General features: G+C 39.2%; 1 protein-coding gene across 2 annotated transcripts in view; it reads left to right on the top strand.

Annotated features, from left to right (window-relative positions):
* SPPL2B (signal peptide peptidase like 2B) overlaps positions 1-16,721 on the top strand; it is a 34,003-nt gene extending 17,282 nt beyond the window's left edge. The window contains exons 9-15 of one of the 2 annotated variants that reach the window (XM_074928253.1): positions 214-295; positions 1,077-1,151; positions 1,273-1,335; positions 2,750-2,849; positions 3,816-3,893; positions 6,037-6,197; positions 7,175-16,721. In XM_074928253.1, coding sequence (XP_074784354.1) covers positions 214-295; positions 1,077-1,151; positions 1,273-1,335; positions 2,750-2,849; positions 3,816-3,893; positions 6,037-6,197; positions 7,175-7,462 — 847 coding nt within the window. In that variant the 3' untranslated portion in view covers positions 7,463-16,721. Of the gene's footprint in view, positions 1-213; positions 296-1,076; positions 1,152-1,272; positions 1,336-2,749; positions 2,850-3,815; positions 3,894-6,036; positions 6,266-7,174 lie in introns of both variants that reach the window. The other variant, XM_074928254.1, reaches the window with a different exon arrangement.
* Positions 16,722-22,008: the final 5,287 nt, after the last annotated feature.

Here is a 22,008-nt window from a genome sequence, read left to right as displayed (position 1 = left end):
TCCCACAGCTACCAAGCTGTCATTTCATTGTGGAAGGTTATCAGGTTGATCAAGCATAATTTCCCATTTGCGAATCTATGCTGACAACAATGTTGGCTTTGAGCAAGTACTTTTCATAAATTTCTTAGTCCCAAGGATGTCCTTAGTGAGGACAAGGCTTGGTTTGGCTTTCCTGTTGTTCCCTGCAAAATTGTTACTTTCTTCTTTCTCTAGGTGGGCCTGGGTTCTGCAAGATGCTTTAGGAATCGCTTTCTGTCTTTACATGTTGAAAACAATTCGCCTGCCTACATTTAAGGTATGAAAGTTAAACAGATGTAAAAAGAGGATGTTTGCCTGTATATAGTTGAACAGAGGAGCCACTGACAGTGGAGTACGTTGGCTTGGAAATGCACTTCCCTTCGTATGTAGCTTGGAAGAGTGATGTAATGGGTTGTAATGCAGTAAGTGGCACGTGGTTGTTATGCATGGTGTTTGGTAGCTAGTTCTGTAGAGTGCTGACTATTAGTAAATCATACACGACACCCTTGTGGGGTTTTTTTGGTGGTGGTTTTTTTTTTTTTCCAAATTTGATTGCACAATTGATGTATCATTCTGGTGGTGTTGCAAATCTTCCAGAACTTATTCAGTATCCTAAGATAAAAATCAGTATTAGTCATTTAGTTGCTCCTTAGGCAGCTCTTCAAACTCTGTTTCAAGTTATCTTCATCTATAAATTTGCTTCCCTGTACAGACTGGCCAAAGTAATGTGGATACTGTTTCAAGCTATGCCTAGCATCCTTCAGAGAAAATGCAGAACTTCTTAATATTTGCTAACAAATTGAAATGGCACCATTTGCAGATTTTACATTAGGGACTTACATGTAATTTTGTGTCTAAGAATTACTTTCTTTTATGTGGTGCATGTGAGATCCAATTCCTCCATCTAAAATATTTAGGAATTAAGAAAAATACATGGTTAACTTGTTTTAGTCCTTGTTAGCTTTTGCCTTGAATAGTCTTAAGTTGATAATTATTAATTCTTTGCTGTTTACTAATGCATAGTATGTAAATACCAAATATCTTGTCTCTTCCTTCAGGGTTGTACCTTGCTCCTCCTGGTTCTTTTTGTGTATGATGTATTCTTTGTATTTATCACACCTTTTCTAACAAAGGTAAGTAAAGTACTTCTCTGCTACTCACGGAGCAAAGAGTAATGACCTGTTTCTCTGTGTGAGAATATCCCAGACCTGCTGAGTGAAGTGCCAATTGATAATTTTCCCCTTTTTTCTTTAGACTGGGGAGAGTATAATGGTGGAGGTGGCTGCAGGCCCGTCTGATTCTGCCACTCATGAAAAGGTACTGTATGTAGTCTAAAAATATGGCACTAACTTCCAGGTCTTACACTTTCAGCTTTGACATTCAAAGACCACAAAGCTGAAATGGAGATGCCAGTCTGGAAAGAATTTAATGTGAAAATAAGCACTCCTGAACTCTATGGAAATCTACACCAAACACAGGGGTCATCACAACAGCTTTGGTCTTCCTTGATCTTACCTTAAAAGGATTTCAGTATAAGGAAGCTGGTTAGCTCAGCTTCACAAAAACATGTGGCCATATTTGTAAATATAACTTACTGCTAATGAAGCGTATCCATTTTTACCTAAAGAGAGTAAACTTGTATGATTAGTCTCTCTCTTTCTCCTCCAATCCTATTTTGATAATTGCTTTCTGAAAAGCTGAGGCTATAGGCAAAGGAGCGAAACACGAATTGGAGACAAAGAAAACAGAAAGTCAGTATTCAGTGCTTCTGTCCGTTTGCCAGCAGCCAGCTTATGCAGAGAGCTGGGCAGCATGATGTGGCTGACTTGGGAAGGGAAGTACCTGAGATGTAGGAGACAGTGAGATACAGTCTGCAAAACAAAAAATTAATCTGTAGGAAAACTGGGTTTGTTATTTTAAGGATGTTGGGTCTCTTCTCAGCAATGATTGTAATACTGTCACATGAGAAAATAGTAAAGAAAATAGTTGTTTGTGGGTTGAACTACGAGTGGATCAATCCATACAATCCATACTCATTTCTTTAACTTAGTTCTTGTATTTTGTACCCCTTTAGCTTCAGTTTTCTGCACAGACTGAATTGTATAAAACAGTGATAGTATAAATAGATAAAATTTATTCTAGCACTAACATAAGAAAAGAAAAAAGTTTCTTTAACATACTGTATTAAAGAGAATATGTGTTTGCAATGAACCTTGCTGTACTGTGCCTCAACATTGCAACTTATGTAATAAATAGGAACACTTGGGGGGAAAAAAAAAGTCTTTGAAAGTGATTTGAAAAATCACTTTTAAAAATTGTTCGTCTACTCTTTTTGAGACTTTTATTACAACGAGTAGAATGAAATATAAATGGTTATTTCTTATGCATGTGGCAGCCTACCTAAATTTTTTACATTCCTGCAGTTAAAGCACAGTTGACACCCTACTGCATGTGAGGACTTTGAAATTAATATACTGGTTCAAGATTTCTGTCATGCAGAGTTGTCCTGGCTGGTTTTTTAGAAAGTATTTCATCACTCCTATCTTAAATACATGTTGGTCGTTGATAATATTAATAAAAGATTTAAAATATAAGGATCTATAATGTTTAAAAAAATTATTTGCTTTATTTGAAGTCTGCCGTTTCAGTACAACAGGAAAAAGTTCTGGTAGATATGTCAGTATGTAGTGGAAACAGCTTTTCCTAAGGCCTATGTTTCTCTCATTCCAAGCTCCCAATGGTTCTGAAGGTTCCACGACTGAATTCCTCACCGTTGGCTCTGTGTGACAGGCCTTTTTCTCTCCTAGGATTTGGAGACATTTTAGTTCCAGGTATTTCTTGTTTAGCATGTTAAGAATTTTACTTGTCTCACTGTCATATTCGTTTATTCCTCCTGTACTTCCACTTCAGCTGGGAAGTTTGATTTGGCTACTATAAACCTGATAGATTTGTAAGTGTATCCTTTATGTTCTTTTTTCTGCACTGTTCACTTTTCCCATAAGAAATTCAATGCACATGCTTACGGTTCAGTTTCACATGCAGTGATGTCAAGAAATGTAGAGAAATCTCAGGAGTTGATTTAGCTGATTTTTTTGATTTAATTGATTTTATAGTCTAAAACGTCTTTAATAGAGGAAATTATTTGTCCATTTACACACATACCTGACCACTCAAAACTTCATAATTTTGTTAGTCACACGACATCTGGTGTTTCTACCACACCTCTCAAATCTGACTTTAGATAGTATGTAGAAGTATGCCTGGCACCACTGCAGGTGAAAACAAGTATGTGTCTTCTGGCTTTCAGATTTCTTCTGAGAAATCATTTGTTTATTTTCTTGTGTTTTGGGAAATACGAACTGTGTGGTCCCCATCTGTGTCCCCTCCTCCCCCTGACCTATAATAGGTCATTACATAATGGTCCTTAGCCATGAATTTCTGCTCTTTACTAGGAGCTGGAAGGAATGAACTCTTACCCTCATTCTTCTTGTGAACACTGTATTTTTACAACTGTTTACTAGGGATGGGATGATGTTTTGTATCTAGGATCTGTGTATTTGTAGAGGTTAATTTTATTATTAGAGTGCTTCTGTTGTACTGGGCTTGTGTTATTGTGTAACTGTTGTGTAAGCTGTGCAGCCTCCTGAACGATGCTGTCATAGTACTTAAATACTGGGATGCCCAAGAAATGTTTGGAAAAAAAAATAATCTTGAGTTCCTAGATAATTTGATGGGTTTGTGTATCTTAATGCATGAGTGGGTTGAAAGCATGTTGTAATTGTTCTTTCTTTTCCTAGGCTTACTGGTAGCTTATTGCCATAGATTTGATATTCAGGTGCAGTCATCCAGAGTCTATTTTGTAGCCTGCACAATAGGTACGTGTAACTGTGACACCTGAACACAATACCTGCAGAAGTTGCTCCCTTTAAAAGCATACCATCGATGGTGTATTTCATAGTCTGGGGTTTTATTCTTCTATTCCTTTTATTGATGAACAGAAATATTTTTAGCAAAATACTTTGGAGGCTAGACCTTCCATCACCAAGTTATCTGTTGTGATTTTCCTGAGCTGTTTTGTCTGCCATATATAAGGGGAGCTGCTTCTTACCATAGTTTCTCACTAACCCTCACATCTACACTATCTTTATACATGCTTAGCTACTCATTCTGGTTTCTTGATTCATGAATCTTTGAGTTTATTGCATATGAGAGTTCAGGTTCAGGGGTTATCTTTCTTTGACTTTGTTCTTAAATTTTTGTGTTTTCTAAAAATCTGTGACTATGATGTAATGAATTGTATTATTAAGGCTGTAACACCTCTAAATTAGTTTTCTTCAGTTTGTAGAATTCACATTTATATGCCATGGACAAGATGACTGATGAATAGGATCTCACAAATTTCTGTTTGCTTTACAATACAAAGTATTTATGCTAGCAAAGCCTTAAGATACTTACAGTTAATGTCATGAGAAATTTTAATGAAAAACTGCTTTAAAAATTCTTTTGAAAAAATAGCTAGGTTCTTGAAGACTTAGAGCAGGGTTAGAGAGATGCTTTTATACCAAATCTTAAGTGATTTCCTCTTGTATATACTTAAATGAAACTGTGGTCTTACCCAGTACTTTCAAAACAGAAAATTTTTTACAGAAATTGATAAGAAAATGTTGTATCAATGAAGAGTCAGCACTAACCACCTAGCAAGATTGATTCAGCAGTATGAGAGAAGTGGTTATTCCCCTCAGTTTGGCAGTTGGATCAATTTGGCACCAGGATGCCTGGTGCAAAACAGACACTGACGTACTGGAGTAAATCCAGTGGAGGCCATCGAGATGGCTGAGGGCTGGAGCACATGGTTTTAAAAAAAGGCAAAGAGGAGATCCTGTTGCAGGTTGCCTGTGCACCTTGCATTAGGTGCCTGTCCGCAGCTACCTAATGTGAGGATGCAAAGAAGATGGAGACTTTTCTTACAGGTGCACAGGGATAAGATGTGAGGCAATGGACTTAAGTCACAAGAAGTAATATTTAAACTAGGTATAAGGAACACTCACTAATAACATCATGTGCCCTGAAAAAAACATTTTTGAAGAACTGTAGAAAGTTATTGAGTTCTAATCATAGAATCATTTAGGTTGGAAAAGACTTAAGATCATTGAGTCCAGCTGTAAACCTAACACTGTCCTAACAAGTCCACCCCTAAACCATGTCCCTAAGCACCGCGTCTACACGTCTTTTAAAAACCTCCAGAGTTGGTGACTTAACTGCTTCCGTGGGCAGCCTGTCCCAGTCCTTGATGACCCTGTCAGTGAATAAATTTTTCCCAATATCCAATCTAAACCTCCCCTGGTACAACTTTTCCTCACTTGTTACTTGGGAAAGGAGACTGACACTCGCCTCGCTACACCCTCCTTCCAGGTAGTTGCAGAGAGCAATAAGGTCTCCCCTGAGCCTCCTTTTTTCCACACTAAACAACCTCAATTCCCTCAGCCACTCCTCACAGGAGATGGATTTAGCTTCATTGTTCTGAAAATTTAATTGAAAATAATCACAATATGAGATCCTAGCTGCTTCTGTTCTACTTAGGAATTTTTGCAGAATATATGCAGAAAATAAATAGAAAGTAACAGGAATTGTAACATGCAGCTGGCTTGTTTTCTGGGTTTTCTTAGTGGTGTTGCAGGACAATAAGAAACAGCCAAAGCCAAGCCAAACAAGAAGCACATGTTATAATGGTCAAAATAATTGCCTGGATCTGTTGAATTCATAAATACAATATGAGGCACAGTATTTAATTTGTTTATTTTGCCATTTCTCAAACTGCTTAAGGTAATGATTTATTTGCACAGTATGGACTAAGCCAATCACACTACTTTCACAACATGTTACTATCAGTAGAAAGGAGGCAGTACCTCTGTTAAGTAAAAAGTTCCTGTTAGCATGCTCATCTAGCTAATTATTTAGTTGTCCTTGAGCAGACCTATATCTGAGTAACTGGTTTTTGCTGGTTTTGTTTCCTTCCAGCATATGGCATAGGCCTTCTTGTGACCTTTGTTGCCTTGGCATTGATGCAGATGGGCCAGCCTGCTCTCCTCTACTTGGTGCCCTGTACTCTCCTCACCAGCTTAGCTGTGGCTCTTTGGAGAAAGGAGCTTGCAGTGTTCTGGACGGGCAGCGGCTTTGCGGTGAATACCAGTTTGATATGAGTGTCTCCGAGAAATACTAATATTATAAAAACCTAACTAGAATTAAAGTTGAGTAAAATATTGTAAAGTATTATCAAACAAAGCCAAATATTTTTGTTTTGCTTAATTGTTTGCTTTTTTACATACTTTTTTTTCCTCAGTAAGGTTCTCTTGTTTTTAATGTTTATGGCCACTTGAACTGGCTAGTGAAAAGTAATGTAGACCTTGTTTATCCTCATTTATTCTACCATAGTTTTACTCATTTGATCTCTGTTGAAATTATTATTATTATTGAGCAAGATTAAATAAAACATTTTTATAATACATAAAGTATATCCTTACAATATTTTTCTTCATATTTTTCATAGCCTACTGCTTACAAAGGTAGAAATCTAGTTCAATATAGTAATTATCATTTTGTTTCACTTTCGTACAAGTGAAATTAATTTGATTCCAAAAGGAGTAATTTTTATCGTGATGCATGTTTATAGATTTTGAGTAACTACTTGAAGGCCAAATCTATCAAGCTGGAGGTTCTCTGCTGTGTGTGTTTTGTTAATCGATTATTTGTGATAAACTTCACAACTCTCCTTTAGAAAACTGAATTTAATTGGTGGAAAAATATTTGAGATCATCTGAAATGTGATGAAAAGTTGCCAGTTGTACACTGATAGTAAAGGTGGGCAAAGCCAGAGTGTGCCAGAGTGCTGTTTGCCTGTTCCTGTGTAATCAGCAGAGCACATCTGAAATCAGTGGGGAATGATCAGGCAGAAAGCAATTAAACACATTTCTGGAAGAAAATTCCCATTGTGTACTAGTAAACACAAAGACGGGATCGCTGTATGCATGTGTCCACTACTGGAGAATGAGAAGAGATGATGGACCTTTAATCTTCATCTTGTATGACCATCACTTCTGATAAGTGGACACGGTAATTCTTGCTTTCCGGCATTCTGACTGTGATCTTCTATTTACAGAAAGACCTACCTCAGCCTCCCGTGGTGATAGCTCCTGTCAACTGCTCTGAGCTTCCCAAAGATAGCAGTGTACCAGCCTCTCAACAAGACACAGAGCAAATGACCAATCCTACCCTCCATGTGAAGGAGCTGCATGGCCCCACCTCAGCTGCAGAGGAGCTGGCTGATACCAACACAAAGATGGAACTGTCAGAAATTTCTATTGCACAGAGTGAGGAACCAGCTGGTCAGAATAAGGACGACCTTGAAAGCAAATGCCTAAATGCAGAGCAAAACCAGCTGGAATAAACAATGTGATAAGAACTCCTTATTTTCCCTCACAAACATATCCATCAAAAACCAGTATGTATTTAGGACTGGTTTAGTAGTGTTTGCATTCATTGAAGAACCTCACTGGGAGTCTGATCATCAAATCCAACAACGAATGTTCTGCCTCCAGCTTCAGTACAGCTATACACTTCAAACATCTTTCTGAAATATGGTGCTCTATAAGGGTTCTGTTGTATGGATTTCAATGATCATTTTATTAGGGAATGCCTTTGACCGTTCCATTTTCATTATGTGTTGAGAGTCTTTATTTACACAGTACTGAGTGCTTGTGTGGCTATTTTGCTGCTTTAGCATAGTGTAGGTTAACATGGAGGAAAAGCATTGAACAAGTCTGCTACAATGCTTAGTTGAGAGAAATATGATAGTTTTTTTAGCACTTTCCCTATTGTCACCTTTTACTTTACTTTTCCCTACTTGTCAAAGCCATTGATAAAAGGGAATGCTTTAGTATAAACTGACATTCAGGAAATGCAGAGAATGGTTAAATTACCAGCCTCTGAAAGGATTTATACTACCACGGTGCATTAAATGCATCTCTTAACTTTTTTGTCTTTGTCTTTATTTCCAGGTACCTGGGTTGGCTACTAGTCTAGTATAAAAGGCAGGATGAATGGAGCTGCAGGAAGCTCTCTAAGCACTCGTAGGAACTCTAGGGGCTGTCTCTGAAAATAAACAGTGTTTGTCACAGAATGTTGTCAGGAAGCAAAAGCATATCAAGAGTGTTTAATGTTTGAGAAATAAAATACAAGCCAAACGGGTAATAAAATAGGTAGTAGCACTATATTAAGTTTAATAGGCAGTATTTTTATTGGGGAAAATGTTAAAGCATTAAAAATTCATGTTTGGTGTTTTGAGCTTCTACTTGTTACTCGTTTAAGGAATATAATTGCAATTTCTAAAACTGAAGAATATGTTTTCATTCCCAAGGGAGCACATATGGTGCTATAGTCAGTTGTGATTTAAAACTACTTGCTGCTCAGTAACTAATCATCTGCCTCAGTCATGTTTTGTCTGTCCCAGGAGTAGCCAAAACATGGCTTGTCAGGTTCTGGAATGAGGCTGTGATCTAGCCTATTATTTTGCTCCTCTTGCCACATGACATTGTGAAGGACTAAATTTGTGAATTTAAAATTTTGGGGGGTGCAGCTGGTCTTACTTTGTATTCCTCAAATTATGCATTTTCCTGTATAACCTAATTGATCCTTTTATGCATCAACTTTAGTACACATAGAGGGATGATGTGATTTGCATATTATTTATTCCATCTAAGAACATTTGGCTTTATCAAAGTTGTCTGTTCTACACTTAAATTGCAATCCCAGAAAGCCTCAAACACTTCCCATTAAAACTGAAATTGAAAATGGAAGTATTCTAGGATCCTAGAATATGATTCCAGTTTGCATGTAAGAAATACTCTTTGGAGTATATGAGAGCCCAAAATGTCATTTACAGAAGTACCACCATAGTGACATGACCAGAGGCAATGCTTTTAAATTAAGAGTCTCCAGTGGGCATGATGAGTTGGATTCTGAAGGGCTCTCTTTTAATGTCTGTCTGTTAAATTTCAGCCATTGTCTTTTTGGCTGGGTCTTCCAAAAGTTTGCCCTTGTGCTTTTTGGATGATAATTTCTGTTTTAATCTGTTTCACGTTGGGTGTATACTGTTCTTTCTCTAGAACGTGAAAGGCTTTCTGTAAAACCACACTATGGCTTCAGAGTTTTACCAGCTTCTGCTTAAAGCCTCAAACCCTGTCTGATAAGTTGATTTAATGGTGAGTTTCTTGAAAGGCTTCCCTAGTCCAAAGGCCTGCACTGCATTTAATTTAAAAATCACCCTAATGGAAGATATTAGTACTAATCTGTTTTTCAATCTCCTCTTTAATGGACTAAGTTACTTTTGCCAGCAGTAATCTGATAAAAAGCAACAGAGACATTTCACTGAAAACTTCAGCCAGCTGGATTATGCCTTAATTTAAGCCATTGTATAAGTATGTATATTAAATTTAAAAAAAAATCTTGTGTTTCAATAATGAACTTGACAAATAGCAAGAAAACAAGTTTGGAGACTGACTCAAAGTTCTTTGTTTTTTTGCCTTGATTGTCTTTCAGCCATAATGTCATTTGGAATAGCTTTTTATATACTTAAAAGCTAGTAGCTTTCAGATGATGAAGCATTAAGTTTTATCATATACTTGAAAGTGTATTTTAATTGTTCTCATATGCTGTGGGTTAGGAAACAGTTTATTTCTGAAATTGTTTATAACTCAATTAAAATGGAAGAATTTATAACACTTAACTTGTAGACATTTAACAGTTGCTTTGTTCACATTGCATTCTAGGTAGGTCTGCTTGGAGCACGTCCTTCACCTTGTTTCTGGGGGTTTTCAATCTGTTTTTCAGTGTTTTTTTTCCTCCAAACTACAAAGATCAGTGCGGGGGGGAAAAACCCAATCGCTACTCAATGCAATATCTCCAGTTAAAGTGTGTAAACTGGCCGTGACTTACATACTTTGACTATTCCAGTACTGTACAAATTGGGTGACCCTGGTGCACCAGTTTGGCTGTGACTGTTTGTACCATGATCCTGGGCAGTTCAATCACTTCCATCAAAAACCAAGGCTGTGCTTTTTTGTCTTCCAAAATCCTCCCTGACCAGCTTAATGTAAGACTTAATGTTGTACAGGAAGATGTGAAGATGTGTTTAGTGTAGCTGACCGATTTTATCTGATGATTGCAGATATATATCCCACACCAGACTTGAATTAAAATGCTCAAAATAATGAAAGTAATGTTAAAAGTAATGTTGATGTGCTTTTTATTTCCATCATTCACATACTAACCTTTAACTAACTATCTAAAATTCAATAATTAGGATTCTATTTCTGAAAACTTGTGTTCACGGGAGCACCTGTTCTAGTCAAAAAAAAAATAAAAAACCCAAACCAACAACCCACCCCACTTTAAAAAAAAACTATTAAAAAACCCCAAAACAAAAAACAACCCAAAAAGCTCTTTGAATCACAGTAGTGAGGATCAGATTCTTTGCTGGGTCTGAAATTACTAAATATCAGTGTGTTGGACCAAGTGTTTGTTTTTGACTCTGTCCTCCTGAAGGGTTGCACAAATGCAGCTGAAGGTAGAATGCAACCTGAAAGACTTTACTAAGGGTGACAAGTAAGGAAGAATTATCCCAAACCCTCTTTTAATTTTGGGGATTTTTTTTTTCTTGTCCCAGATGAAGAGCATTTTAAATGAAATATATAAAAAAATAAACAGAAAAAATATATTCAAAAATGTGTTCTGTTTTTACCAGTGGCAGTAAAAGAGCACATCCACATATGTAAGAATTATACTTGTGAAAATGTTTAATGTTTTCTATAAACTTGAATAGATGCCAGAAGACAGAAAATCTGCAGCACAGCACGTTTTCCAATAGGTGATTTAAACATGTCTAAAAGAAATCTTCATTTAGAAAACTGTTGGTTTCATTTTTTTTCTTCCTTCTTTTCTATTAACCATCACAAATTTCTTGCACTTTTACATATGTCTTGAGCTCAGATAATCAGTCAAGCTTTTCCTTCAGAAGCTGCTCTTTTCTTACAGCAGTCCTCAGTATGTCTTTTGTTAAGCATTTTTCAGACGTGCACATTTCCGTGTTGCAGATCTGGGTTTTGTGATCCTGATGCATTGCTCCGACTGTGAACGTATCATGACTGTAATGGTAGTGCCTGTAGACTTCTAAATATGCTGGGAAACAGCACTGACTGTGGAGCCAGGAAGAAACTATCTAGTAAACTGTACTGAAATAATATCATTCTGAGCTTTAACAATGGGGCTGCATTCATTAATGAATTAATACGCTGTCTGAGAGATGCTGTGTATTTTACCTGCAGCTCTTACTTTGTTCTCTAGGGTCTGACGGGCAACAGAACGCTTAAAGAACTTCAAGGTAGTTTTCTACTTAACCACAAACCATGTTCTCATATAGGTTCTTGCTTTGAAATCTCTTTCGAAACAATACTTGAGTCCAAATATATGCTCAGTCTCCTGGACATCTCACCCTACAGTTTGTAGAATTTTTCCTGGCTAGACAATTTAAAAGAAAAAAAAAAAACAAACCACAAACCTATATTGGGTGTTTGGTAACATTGTTACCTTGAAGTAAATCCTTACATGCAGCTATTTTAGTGCAAGATCCTGCAGTTTTGTTCTTGTCTTTCTTCTTTTTAGCCCCATGGTTGGGTAGTGCATATATTTCTGGCTTCTTGCACTACACTGGATGTTTAGGACGTAAACCCCTGTAATATTTTTTTTAATGGCAACTTCGCTGATTATCAATTAACAAAACAGTATTTTGTGTATGCTTTCATGGTTTGGCATGTTCTGGGCAGTATGTTCACGGGTAAATAAGCAGTAATGTGCATGCTGACACTTGACACGCATGGCATTGACACAGGTGTTTGAAATACAGACATACCAGCAGATACAAATATTTGTCAAAAGCCTGCAGAGACAGTGCCTTCTTCCACCACAAATATAATCTCTGATGTTTTAAAATAAAATCTGTGTAAGGGCTGCGCCTTCAGGAAAATGAGGACATTATTATTAGAGAGTCCAGACGAGAACAGAAATTCTGATCAGAGGTCCAGAAAACATCAGCAGCAAGGAGAGATTAATCTTTAGGTATTTTATCTAGAGTGTGGTTTCCCAGCTGGTTGGCAGGATGTGAAGCACAGAGTTGCTCTAACAAGCTCTTTGGCTCTGTGCCAGTGGTGCAAGGTAGGATGGAAAGGGAAAGGATAAGAAAAAAAGTCAAGGTGGCTCAGAAAGCATGAGGAGATGCTGAAAAAGAATGGCAGTGAAAGAGTTTACTCCAGAAGGGTCCAAAACTACTACTCCAAAGAGAAGACCTAGGAGCTTGTATGATAAATATCCAAAAATCTGAAATGCTGTTACAAATTGGGAAAACTATTATTTTTCAGGTAGGGATGGCATTAGAATTAATAGACTTAAATAAGGTAATTTTGGGGCTGGTGGTAGAAAAATCTCTAAGAATGGCTCACAACTTCAGTGGGTAGCCATGGGAAGCATATGAAAGCCCTGTGGGGTAGGGCTGTTTCCAGTCCTGCTATTGCTGAGCTCATCTTGAGAGTCAAGAATTTAACCACATAGACAAGAGCCACTTGCATTAGGGGCCAGCGAGCAAGCCCTGGCTCACTTTAGCCCAGGTGCAGTCTGAGCGTTGGGTTTTCTATAATTCAATGCTATGATAGCATGAACTTCGCCACAGAGCAGTCAGTTTATCTCTTATGAGTGCTGTAATGGAGTTTTGCAGGCATTGTGACTGACAATTCACATCTTGTATTACAAAGTCTTCTGGTTTTGTTTTGCTAATTTAAAGATAAATCCTCTGGAAAGAAACCACATCAAAGCAGATGTTAAATAGATGCAGTGCTCTTTCTACTGAGATAAGAAATACTTTTTTTTTTTTTTTTAATGTAGGTTTAACTTGTTGAACTGCACTGAATGTTTCTGGCACCCTGGAACGTGTTCGGAACAGGACAGCCTTGTGTGCTGCCAGAAGCTTCCTTTGGCACTGGCACAAGAGAATAGTCTCTTCACTGAGCCTCTCTATCTTCTGTATTTATCCATTATATGCTCTTCTGTGAGTGTTTCACCTTTGCCTTTTCCAGTGTTGCAGGTAAATATTCAAATTATGTGGACTAAAGATGAGGTTTTACCATCTGTAAGTTAGTGATAGATGATTAATAATGTGCTTAAAGTGGATTTTCTAGAATTGGGAGCTAGCATACTGTGCACAGTCATCTATAATTTCAGGAACTAGTAGAGGACTTAACTGTGTGTGATGCAGTAACTCTGTTTCAGTTCTGTTTTCCCAGCAGTTCTTGGGAATATTGCAACTCTTGGTCCTGTTGTTGACCTGGTAGCCAAGGGTTGCAAGTGTGCATGCTCCTGGGATAATTTGGAGCCACCTTCCTTAGCTGAAGATGGCATCACAGTTTATCACAGTATATTCCTGCCTTCTAACATACAATTTCAGCTCCAGATGCCAAGCTTCATCCAGGTGTTTGTCTGAGAAATCTTTGAGATGATCTGTAGGCTAGAAAAGTTTGAAAACTTCTTACTGCTGACACCTATGCAGTGTATGTTGTGAACTTCCTTTGGGTTAGCTGAAAATGTGCAGAGATGTGGTCTCAAAGTAAACAAGCTCATCATAGCTCCTAAAAAAAAAAAAAAAAAGAGCTTGTAGGGTGCCCTGCAGTAGCAGATAGAGCCCCCTAATTCCCTAGCAGTCAAGTACTGCTGAAAGATTTCCAGTACCACGAGTGGGAGGCTCTTTATGACCAGCAATACCCTGCTCAGTCTGTGCAGTGAGCTCAGTGATGCTTCCAGGAGACCGGCCCTTCAGTGTTGGATTGCACACAGGAATCATAGCTGATACTGTGCCCATTACAATAACCTTTTCCTTAAGCCAGAAGTTTGTAAAGGATAGAAATAGCTCTCTTCATCTTACAGGTGTAGCTTTAGTTAGGAAAAATGCCATAAACCTGCCACCTCTCCATCGGGGATCTGAGCTTGAAATGGCTGGGATGGTAGGAAGCTGGTGAGGTATGGGAGGAGCATAAGCCTTGACATACAGTTTTCACAGCAAGAAACCAATAGGGTTTTTTCTTATTCTGCTTAGTCTGAAGTTATTCCAGTTCATGTTGAACAAAAACAGTTCAAAACAGTGCTTCAGGTCTAGTTTGACAAGAAAAAAAAAAAAAAAAACTCAAAAAAACCACTGTAGTGCAGTTCAGTCTGGTTTGGGCCAGAATGTGCTGACAGCGGAGACTTAAAAAAAAAAAAAAAAGAGCATGTCATGGGTGTTGCCACATACTTTAATGTGGCAGCAAGCCTGTGCTGGGAGATGCCCATTAACTGGCAATGGAGAGAAAGCCAGGTGCGTGTGCTGGGGGGAGCATCTACTGCCTGTTTGTCCTCAACTCGTGCTTTGTAACTTGTCCTCTCCAACAACCTTTTGATACTCAAACTTTCACAGGGTCAGCACAGGATGTGGGAGAGGAAAATTAAATGTCTGTCTCACAGTGCACTCCTCCTGCTGTCTGAAAAGTACCCAACTGGGAATCGTAGCCCGGCCTGATGCCTGGACCTGTGTTGCATTCATCATGGGGTGGGTCTCACATTTTTAACACTTCAAAATTAATCTTTTTCATCCTACAAGTCACTGATAGTAAGTATGACCTCCTCTACTTTCAGCCTGGCAACATATGAAAGCAAAACCTACCTCTATAAAGAAAAATACTTCTTTACAGCCCTGAGCATGGCTGGTCTGCTCATTATTTTTAATGTGTTCCTGCAGTTTCTTCCTCCAGCCCAGTGCTGGAGGAACTGGGGCTCTAAAAGCATCCTAGCAATGCTCAAGTCCCATTTGAACAAGGCTGATGTTACTTTTCTAAAACTGAATTAGTGATGTTTTGTATGAGATCAGATGGTGAAAATTTAGAGCAGTATAAAGAGAATTTAGGAGATGACAGAAACCTTTTTGCTTAATGGTAGTTTCTTGGATGCTTGGTAGTAGCTTTTAGTGAGGAAGTTTATTCTTGGGAGGTAACATTTTAAGTAGAACAGTTTTAAATGTCTGATGTCTTTGTGGAAGGACTTTGTAATAATGTTCAAATAATAGTATAGAGGCTGGTGTTATGAAAAGTGCAAACTAACAGTTCATAATTTTAGCAAATGCATACATCTAACTACATATGTACGCATGAGGAGTAAACTTTAAGCTTGTTTCATATGGTGCTGAAGGAAGGATTTTCTTGCGATCCAAAACCTATGATATTTTTTGCTTTTTTAAGATCTTCTATGCAGTTTGGCCCCTTAATTAAAAAAAAAAAAACCAACAAAAAACCCAAAACACAAACAAACAACACACCACCAACCAGATGAAAATACAACAAAAACCAACACACACACACACCCCCAAAAAAAAAAAAAAAAAAAAAAAAAGCTAAGAAAGTTGACCAGTGTAGGAAGACTGGTGTGAAAACTCAGTTCGAGTATTTTTCCTGCATAGGGGCTACTATTGCCAAACGAACTGAAGCTGTAGAAAGAGAGTATGGATGGGATGTAAAGAATGAGGGACTTAGTTCTCTGTAAGGATGTAGTCAGTCATCAACAGCTGTGTCAGGGGTGCTGATAAAATCAATATCCTTCCCGGATTCCCTGATTTTTATCTTGCCTCTCACTTCCTTGTCAGTCAGTCACTCACCTACACTGTGCCTATTAGTTTCATAGTTTTAGTCCACTGGCTTGCTGAACTGTAGAGCCCCTCCTGTGAAGAGGGTAACGCACACAGACTGCAGAAGGAGTAGTTTTCGCTAGGTGATGACTTGCAAACTTGGTGCATGGTACATGCAAGGATAGATAAATCGGTAATTTTGTGACTTATCTATAAGTATCTTATATCTAAGGTACAAGTAAGATTATTTTTTGTGATTATTTGCAAGTAATAACAAAGAACTGAACATGTCACCTTACTAATAATCTTCCTGTGCTGACAATAGGATAGAGCCATCACAAAGACCAAGAGAAAAAGCAATGTCATTTCCAACTAGTAAAGGACATTTTTGGGAAGTATTTCTGATTGTCCAAACTGTAGTAGGTCTTACCGTAATACCAGCATCAGATTTTCAATTCAGTCTGGGTGGGTTCTTTCCACCCTATGTCTGTGTAGCTCTTCATGGTTTTGATATCAGCCCTCCCTCTGACTGAATTACAGCCTTGTATCCGATTGCACAGCATATCATAATATATATTTTTATATATGTAAATACATTGTAATACATAGCATTTCCAGTGACCAAATGTAGATTTGCTTCTTCCTTCTTCTGTGATGTAAGACGGGAAAAATCTTATTTCAAAATTAACAGTGGGGGGAACAGAGTCTTAGGACAAGAGATGAGATATATCCCAAGGGTTTCTGCAGAGTGAATTTTCCATGGAGTAATTAAGCCTATTTCAGGCATACATAGATATGGTGAAAGAAAGCAAACTTGAAAATGACTGGTCAACTGAAATCGCAGTACTTTTTTTTCTTCTGTTTTGCTTTTAAAAAACCACTGGAATTTACTTTCCTTTAGCCTGTTTTAGTTTAAAATTGTAAAAATTTTCTAAAGCTGTAAAATAAAGATACTTAATTTTTGAACTGAATTTTTGCTATTTTGTATCATATCTTTACATTTGAAATCCATTTCATTACATCTTTTTGTTTGCACCAGGACGTGATAAAACGTCTTTTATGATTTAAAAGATTGCTGTGCACAGCTTCAGTCTTGAGCTGGATTCCATGCAAAATTTTTAAAACTTGCCTGTGGCTTTTTCAAGTTTTCTGCTGATGTGCAAGACTTGATACCAGAACCAGTGTTTCACATCCCCAAGCACTCCATGCAAGTCTTCTCTCTTCCCTGATTTTATAACCCTGATGTGATCGTTGTGCTGATACAATCGGTTTTGACTTATCTGTTGCATGTTGTAGTGCTAGTGCTTGGGAAGGAAGATGGTTACTAACAGTCCCTTTTTTAAAAAAATACTAAATTTCTGCTGAATGACAAGGCAAGTCATGGATGTATCCCAGAATGGTACAAACTGAAAACATTTCCACTCCATGATTTTGTGCTTATGGGTTTTTAGCATTTACTGCATTTCACTTTTAGATATCCAATACAGTGAGGAAGACAAAAATTGAGAAATTTGTGTTACCTGGCTTTGAAAAAAAAAAAATTTCAGCAAGACAGTCTTTCTGTTCGTGCAGTTGCTGGGGAATCCAGAGACAGCTACTTCTATTCAGACAAAGAGGGTTCAAAACCAGAAAGACTGGTTCTGTGTTAAATAAAGGGTAGTAAATATTAAGATACAGTCTGGCCACAAAGCTCTTCCTAAAGTATTCTAAATCTCATCCTATATTAGCTGAAACAGTACCTAGTATTCTAGTTTTAAACATACACTGGTATACTACAACAAAATTGAGCATAATGAAGAAGTTGTATGACTTTTACATTGCTGTACCTGTTGCATGAGAATAGCTTTAGTTTAAAAAACCCCAAACCAAACGGGTTATTGGTCTTGGCACAGAGTAATGCTCTAACTGGGAATTAAATCATTCCTAGAGGAGGATGCCTCTGGGTCGGGTGAGACCCTCAACTGTTGTTCTGTGGAATTCTTACACTAGAGCTGGCCCGTGGTTGTGCCACCAGTGCCACCAGTGCATGGTCTGCCACTGCTACAGGATCACCGAGGTGGGAAAAACCATCGAGTCCAACCATTAACCTCACACTGACCGTTCTCATCCTATTGATTATCTAACTGCATTCAGAGCATCTCCCACCTACCTTACATATTTACTACTGAGCTGTCCTACTCCTACGTGACCATTTCTGCATCTGCAGGAGCAGTCTGGACTGACTGCGGCATCTGACCTATTTACAATTCCCTCCGTCCTGCAGCGAGAGCCCGCGGGGAGTCTCTGGAAGGCAGGGCTGGATTCCCCACCAGGACGATGGCTCATCGAAGCACAGGAACCGCTCTGGTTACCTTCAGGGCACACTGACATTCCCCCCTGGAGAGCTCCTGCAGCGCTTGCTCAGGTACTTGTGAAGATCTTCAGTCAATTGCCTGGTTTCAGACCCGTGCATTTTCTCACTGTGCAGACGATTAAGTGGGCAGTTCCTGGACCACCCGGGGACTTGGTGACCTGGCTGCACCAGCCCTGCACGCAGGGACAGCCCTGATCCCCAGCTCCACCACAACTAAAAGACTCACATTTCATACTCACAGCTCACTTGTAACCAAGTTCCATACGTCTTGCCACATATCCCCAATGATTTGAAATTTTTTTTCTATTTTAAAAATGAAGATTGTACATCATACGTAGCAAATGAGAGCTTTACACTCACCACAATGAACTGCATCAGCCCACACTTCCAGCGTTCACAGGCCCAGTGCTGTTGTGTAGTAGGAGGTGGAAGAAAGTTACTTAAACAGAAAAGTAGTGATGATGAGTGAAAACACAAAGCTCCGAACTTCTTCAGCCTATGAGCATACTACTAGGTATGCATCTGTGGTGGTTTTCTTTTTGTGGGAATTGTATTCAGGTAAATACAGTATTTTGAACTTTGATCTCAGGTTTTTCTGTTTAAATGCAATGATTGTATGCGTGGTTTGTCATCCCTTCTCTTCAGTATCACCTCCAAGGCTGACCTGACTAGATCACCTCATGCTGCTCTCAGTAGAAGAGCTCCTTGGAAAGAGATGCAGCTTTGGGAAGAGGTGTGCTATGGGTGGCTCCTTGGACTCATCCTGGCCCCAGCAGGTGCTCCTGAGCAAATGCAAAACAACCCCTGGCTCCAGCCCAGGGAAATCCTCCAATCTCAGGTATTTTCAAAGGACTGCTTTTTTCACTTTGGCTTTACTGGTTAACTGCAGCGGAGCAGAAGCGGTAGTTTACCATTATATCTTATTTTTGGGTTGTTGCATCAGATCAGGACAGCTGTCACTAGTTCTTGCATAAGAGCTTTCCCTAAAAGAATCTAGATGCTTTAGGGAAACAAGACTTAAGAGGAGAAATGCCCTCCAATTGTTCTTTCCCAGGTATCCATCGCAATGTCCTGATGGTCTTTCCTCATCATGGTCAAGTACATACATTTGTCCTCTGCTAGTGCACAGCCACATAGTCCAACCATTCAAATGTTTCCTGTTTTCCTCTGTGTGGGGCAGGGGAAAGTCACTTTTTCATGGGGGATAGAAACAAATCCCATTTGAGCAGCAAGCCTTGGCCTGGTACTGCTTCCTTGATCGGTTTGCTTCCCAGCATGGGGATGCACGAGCATAGGCAGCGGGCGTTAAGGAGCTGCATGGACCCTCTGGCCTGGGGGTAGTCCATCCCAGGGGCAGAATTTTTCAGTCTTATTGAACTTCAGGAGGTTTCTTTTGTCCTCCTACTGCACCTCGTTACCTTACTACTGTCAGGTCAGCTGTAGGCAGTAGCTCTTTAGATCCACAGTACCTACTGCAGTGATTAGGGCAATAGTCCTATTTCAAGTGAGAAGCTGGTTTAGAGGCTCCCAGAAGTTCATATCAAGAGTATATTTATTTTGTACCTTACCTAGGATGGAGGTTAGCGAAGGGACACAGTGCTGTGGCTGTCACAGAGCTCGTCAGTGGTTGCCACACACTGACAGCAATTCCACCAAAGTTCAAATAACTTTCACTAATAAGAAGTTAACAAGTCACTCATTTTTTTCTATAAAATTTCTGTGGAAAAACAGAGAGGAAAAAGCTATGTGACCATCAGTTTTCTGTATTTATGAAAATCACTAGTGTAGAATTGGGTTTTATGGAAGAAAAAGTTTTTCTTCTCAAATTTCCTTGTAAAGTTATGTACGAGTATTTCTTCTATTCCTATATTCTCTTATATTTGGGTTCGTTTATCTCTCTAAAATAATTAAAATGAAATTAAATCAACATATTCTTCTGTTGTTCCTTTCAGGTCTAAGAAATGTTTCTTTCAAGTGTGAAAAAAAGAAAACGAAAAAATGAAATTGCACTGAAAATGTGCCTTGGGGGTGGTGCTGCAGTGTGTGATGTCAATCCTCGATGGATCAGTATGGGGTTCTGATGATAAAATAATTCTGAATTTCTGATCAGCTGCCATAAACTGTTAATTTCTATCCCTATTCCGTTTCTTAGCTGTATCAGAAGAAAACCAGGAAACAGAACCCTTTAACCTCACCGTCAGCTTTTCCATGCTCTCAGTAAAAAGGCTTTCACACAAAGCAGAACGAAACAAACGGACTTTGAAAGCCCTACATGCAAAGCTCTCCTTGCAGTGTATTTTGCACCTAGAAATTTCCTTGGCCACTGAAATAATTATGTATCCCATGCGAAACATTTTCCAGCACTCCGACGTGTAACACAGCAAACAGTAAATACTCTTAAAGGTGTTTAAATCCTGCTGGTGCATCACAGTGTTTTCCTGGTTGTTCTGTAGAATTGTAAGTGTTACATTGCTTCAGTGCAGTGTTTATTTTATCTGTACTCTGCAATAATGTGGGCAGCAAACCTGCAATGAGCAGAGTGGCCCAAACTGCCCCTGTGGGGTTCAGCAGGTCCGGTTGCCAGTGATCACATCCATAGGGATTGTCTTCTCGTATAACTTTGATGGTTTTCTCGCAGCCCGTTCAGGGGAGTGCAGAGACTGCTGCTGCTACCCCTCATTTCTAACCTATTCTACCACTAATGCACCTACTGGGTTTTGGTGGTTTATTCTCTTATTGCAGCCGTATCTCCCCTCCTCTACTTACTGCTGTTGGGCTTTGGTCAAGCAGTTTTGTCTTCTCCACTCCCACAAAGATATGTGCAGGTTATTCTCGATCTGCTGAACTTTGAGGAGTGTGTCAGGCTTCTGCTCAGCTCTTTCACGGTGGGGCACGTACAGTACATGCAGTCTGTCAGTAAAGACGGGAGCTGCTTGTGGCATTCACTGGCTCACTTACAGCCAAATGTGTTTCTATTCAGAGATTGCTGCATTTTCCCGGTTAATTGAACCTGCAGAAGGAATTTTAACCAGCCAAGTCTTCATTATTGGTGCTCAGGAGGAAACCTAAAACCTGTTTCAGTGGTTGCTCAGGCTGGAGAGATCTGTGGGACAACAGATGTTAGGAATTAAAGAATACACTCTTATCAAAACCAACTTCAGGGGAGTCTCTATGATCATTTTATAATTTAAAAATCTTATGTTCTTTCCTTGCTTTTCTCCTTTAACACACTAACCGCTAAACTTTGCCGTTAATGCTGAAGCTTCTTAAAATCAGAAGTGGCAATTTGGTGAGAGCGGACTGTGTCAAGCAGCAAGCAAAAATTCAGATGAAAGCAAAACGAGTTCTCAGTTTTTAATGTGGTTTTCATCTTTTTAAGGTGGCAGAAGGGTCATTTGTGGGCTCAAACGTCAACTTCAGCACAAGAAAACCTGTCTAGTTTTAGCCGCTGCCGTGGGTGTGTGTGATGGTAGATAATCCCTGAGCATCCCTATGCGGCAGTTGGGCCCTTTTCCTCGCACAGATTGTGATGATAATAAACAGAGTAAGGGCTATGGATGCCTGACTGAGGAAATTAGTGATTTTTTTTTTTTTTTTTTTTTTTTGGTAAAAGCGTTCCCCTTTACTGTTTTCCGTGTGCTGGGACGGTGCTTGTGAACGGCTCATCCACACGGCTTCGCTGCGTGGGGCTGACAAGCTCAGGTGAGCGGGGTGGATTCAGTGCTGCTGGCACGCATCCCCAGCACTTCAGGCAGCAATTTTACTTTCTGTCCTGCTGGGGAAACGCATCCGAAGTGAGTGAGAGCTGAACTGCAGAAACCGTGCAGCGGGCTGGGGCATCTCTGCTCGAGTTCCCCCCGCAGGCAGCTCGGAGGCAAAAAGCGCTCAA

The sequence above is a fragment of the Athene noctua genome, chromosome 27 (assembly GCF_965140245.1).
Source record: "Athene noctua chromosome 27, bAthNoc1.hap1.1, whole genome shotgun sequence".
NCBI classification, from domain to species: domain Eukaryota; kingdom Metazoa; phylum Chordata; class Aves; order Strigiformes; family Strigidae; genus Athene; species Athene noctua.
Note: the sequence above shows the minus strand (reverse complement) of the source record. Positions and strands in the feature narration are given on the sequence as shown.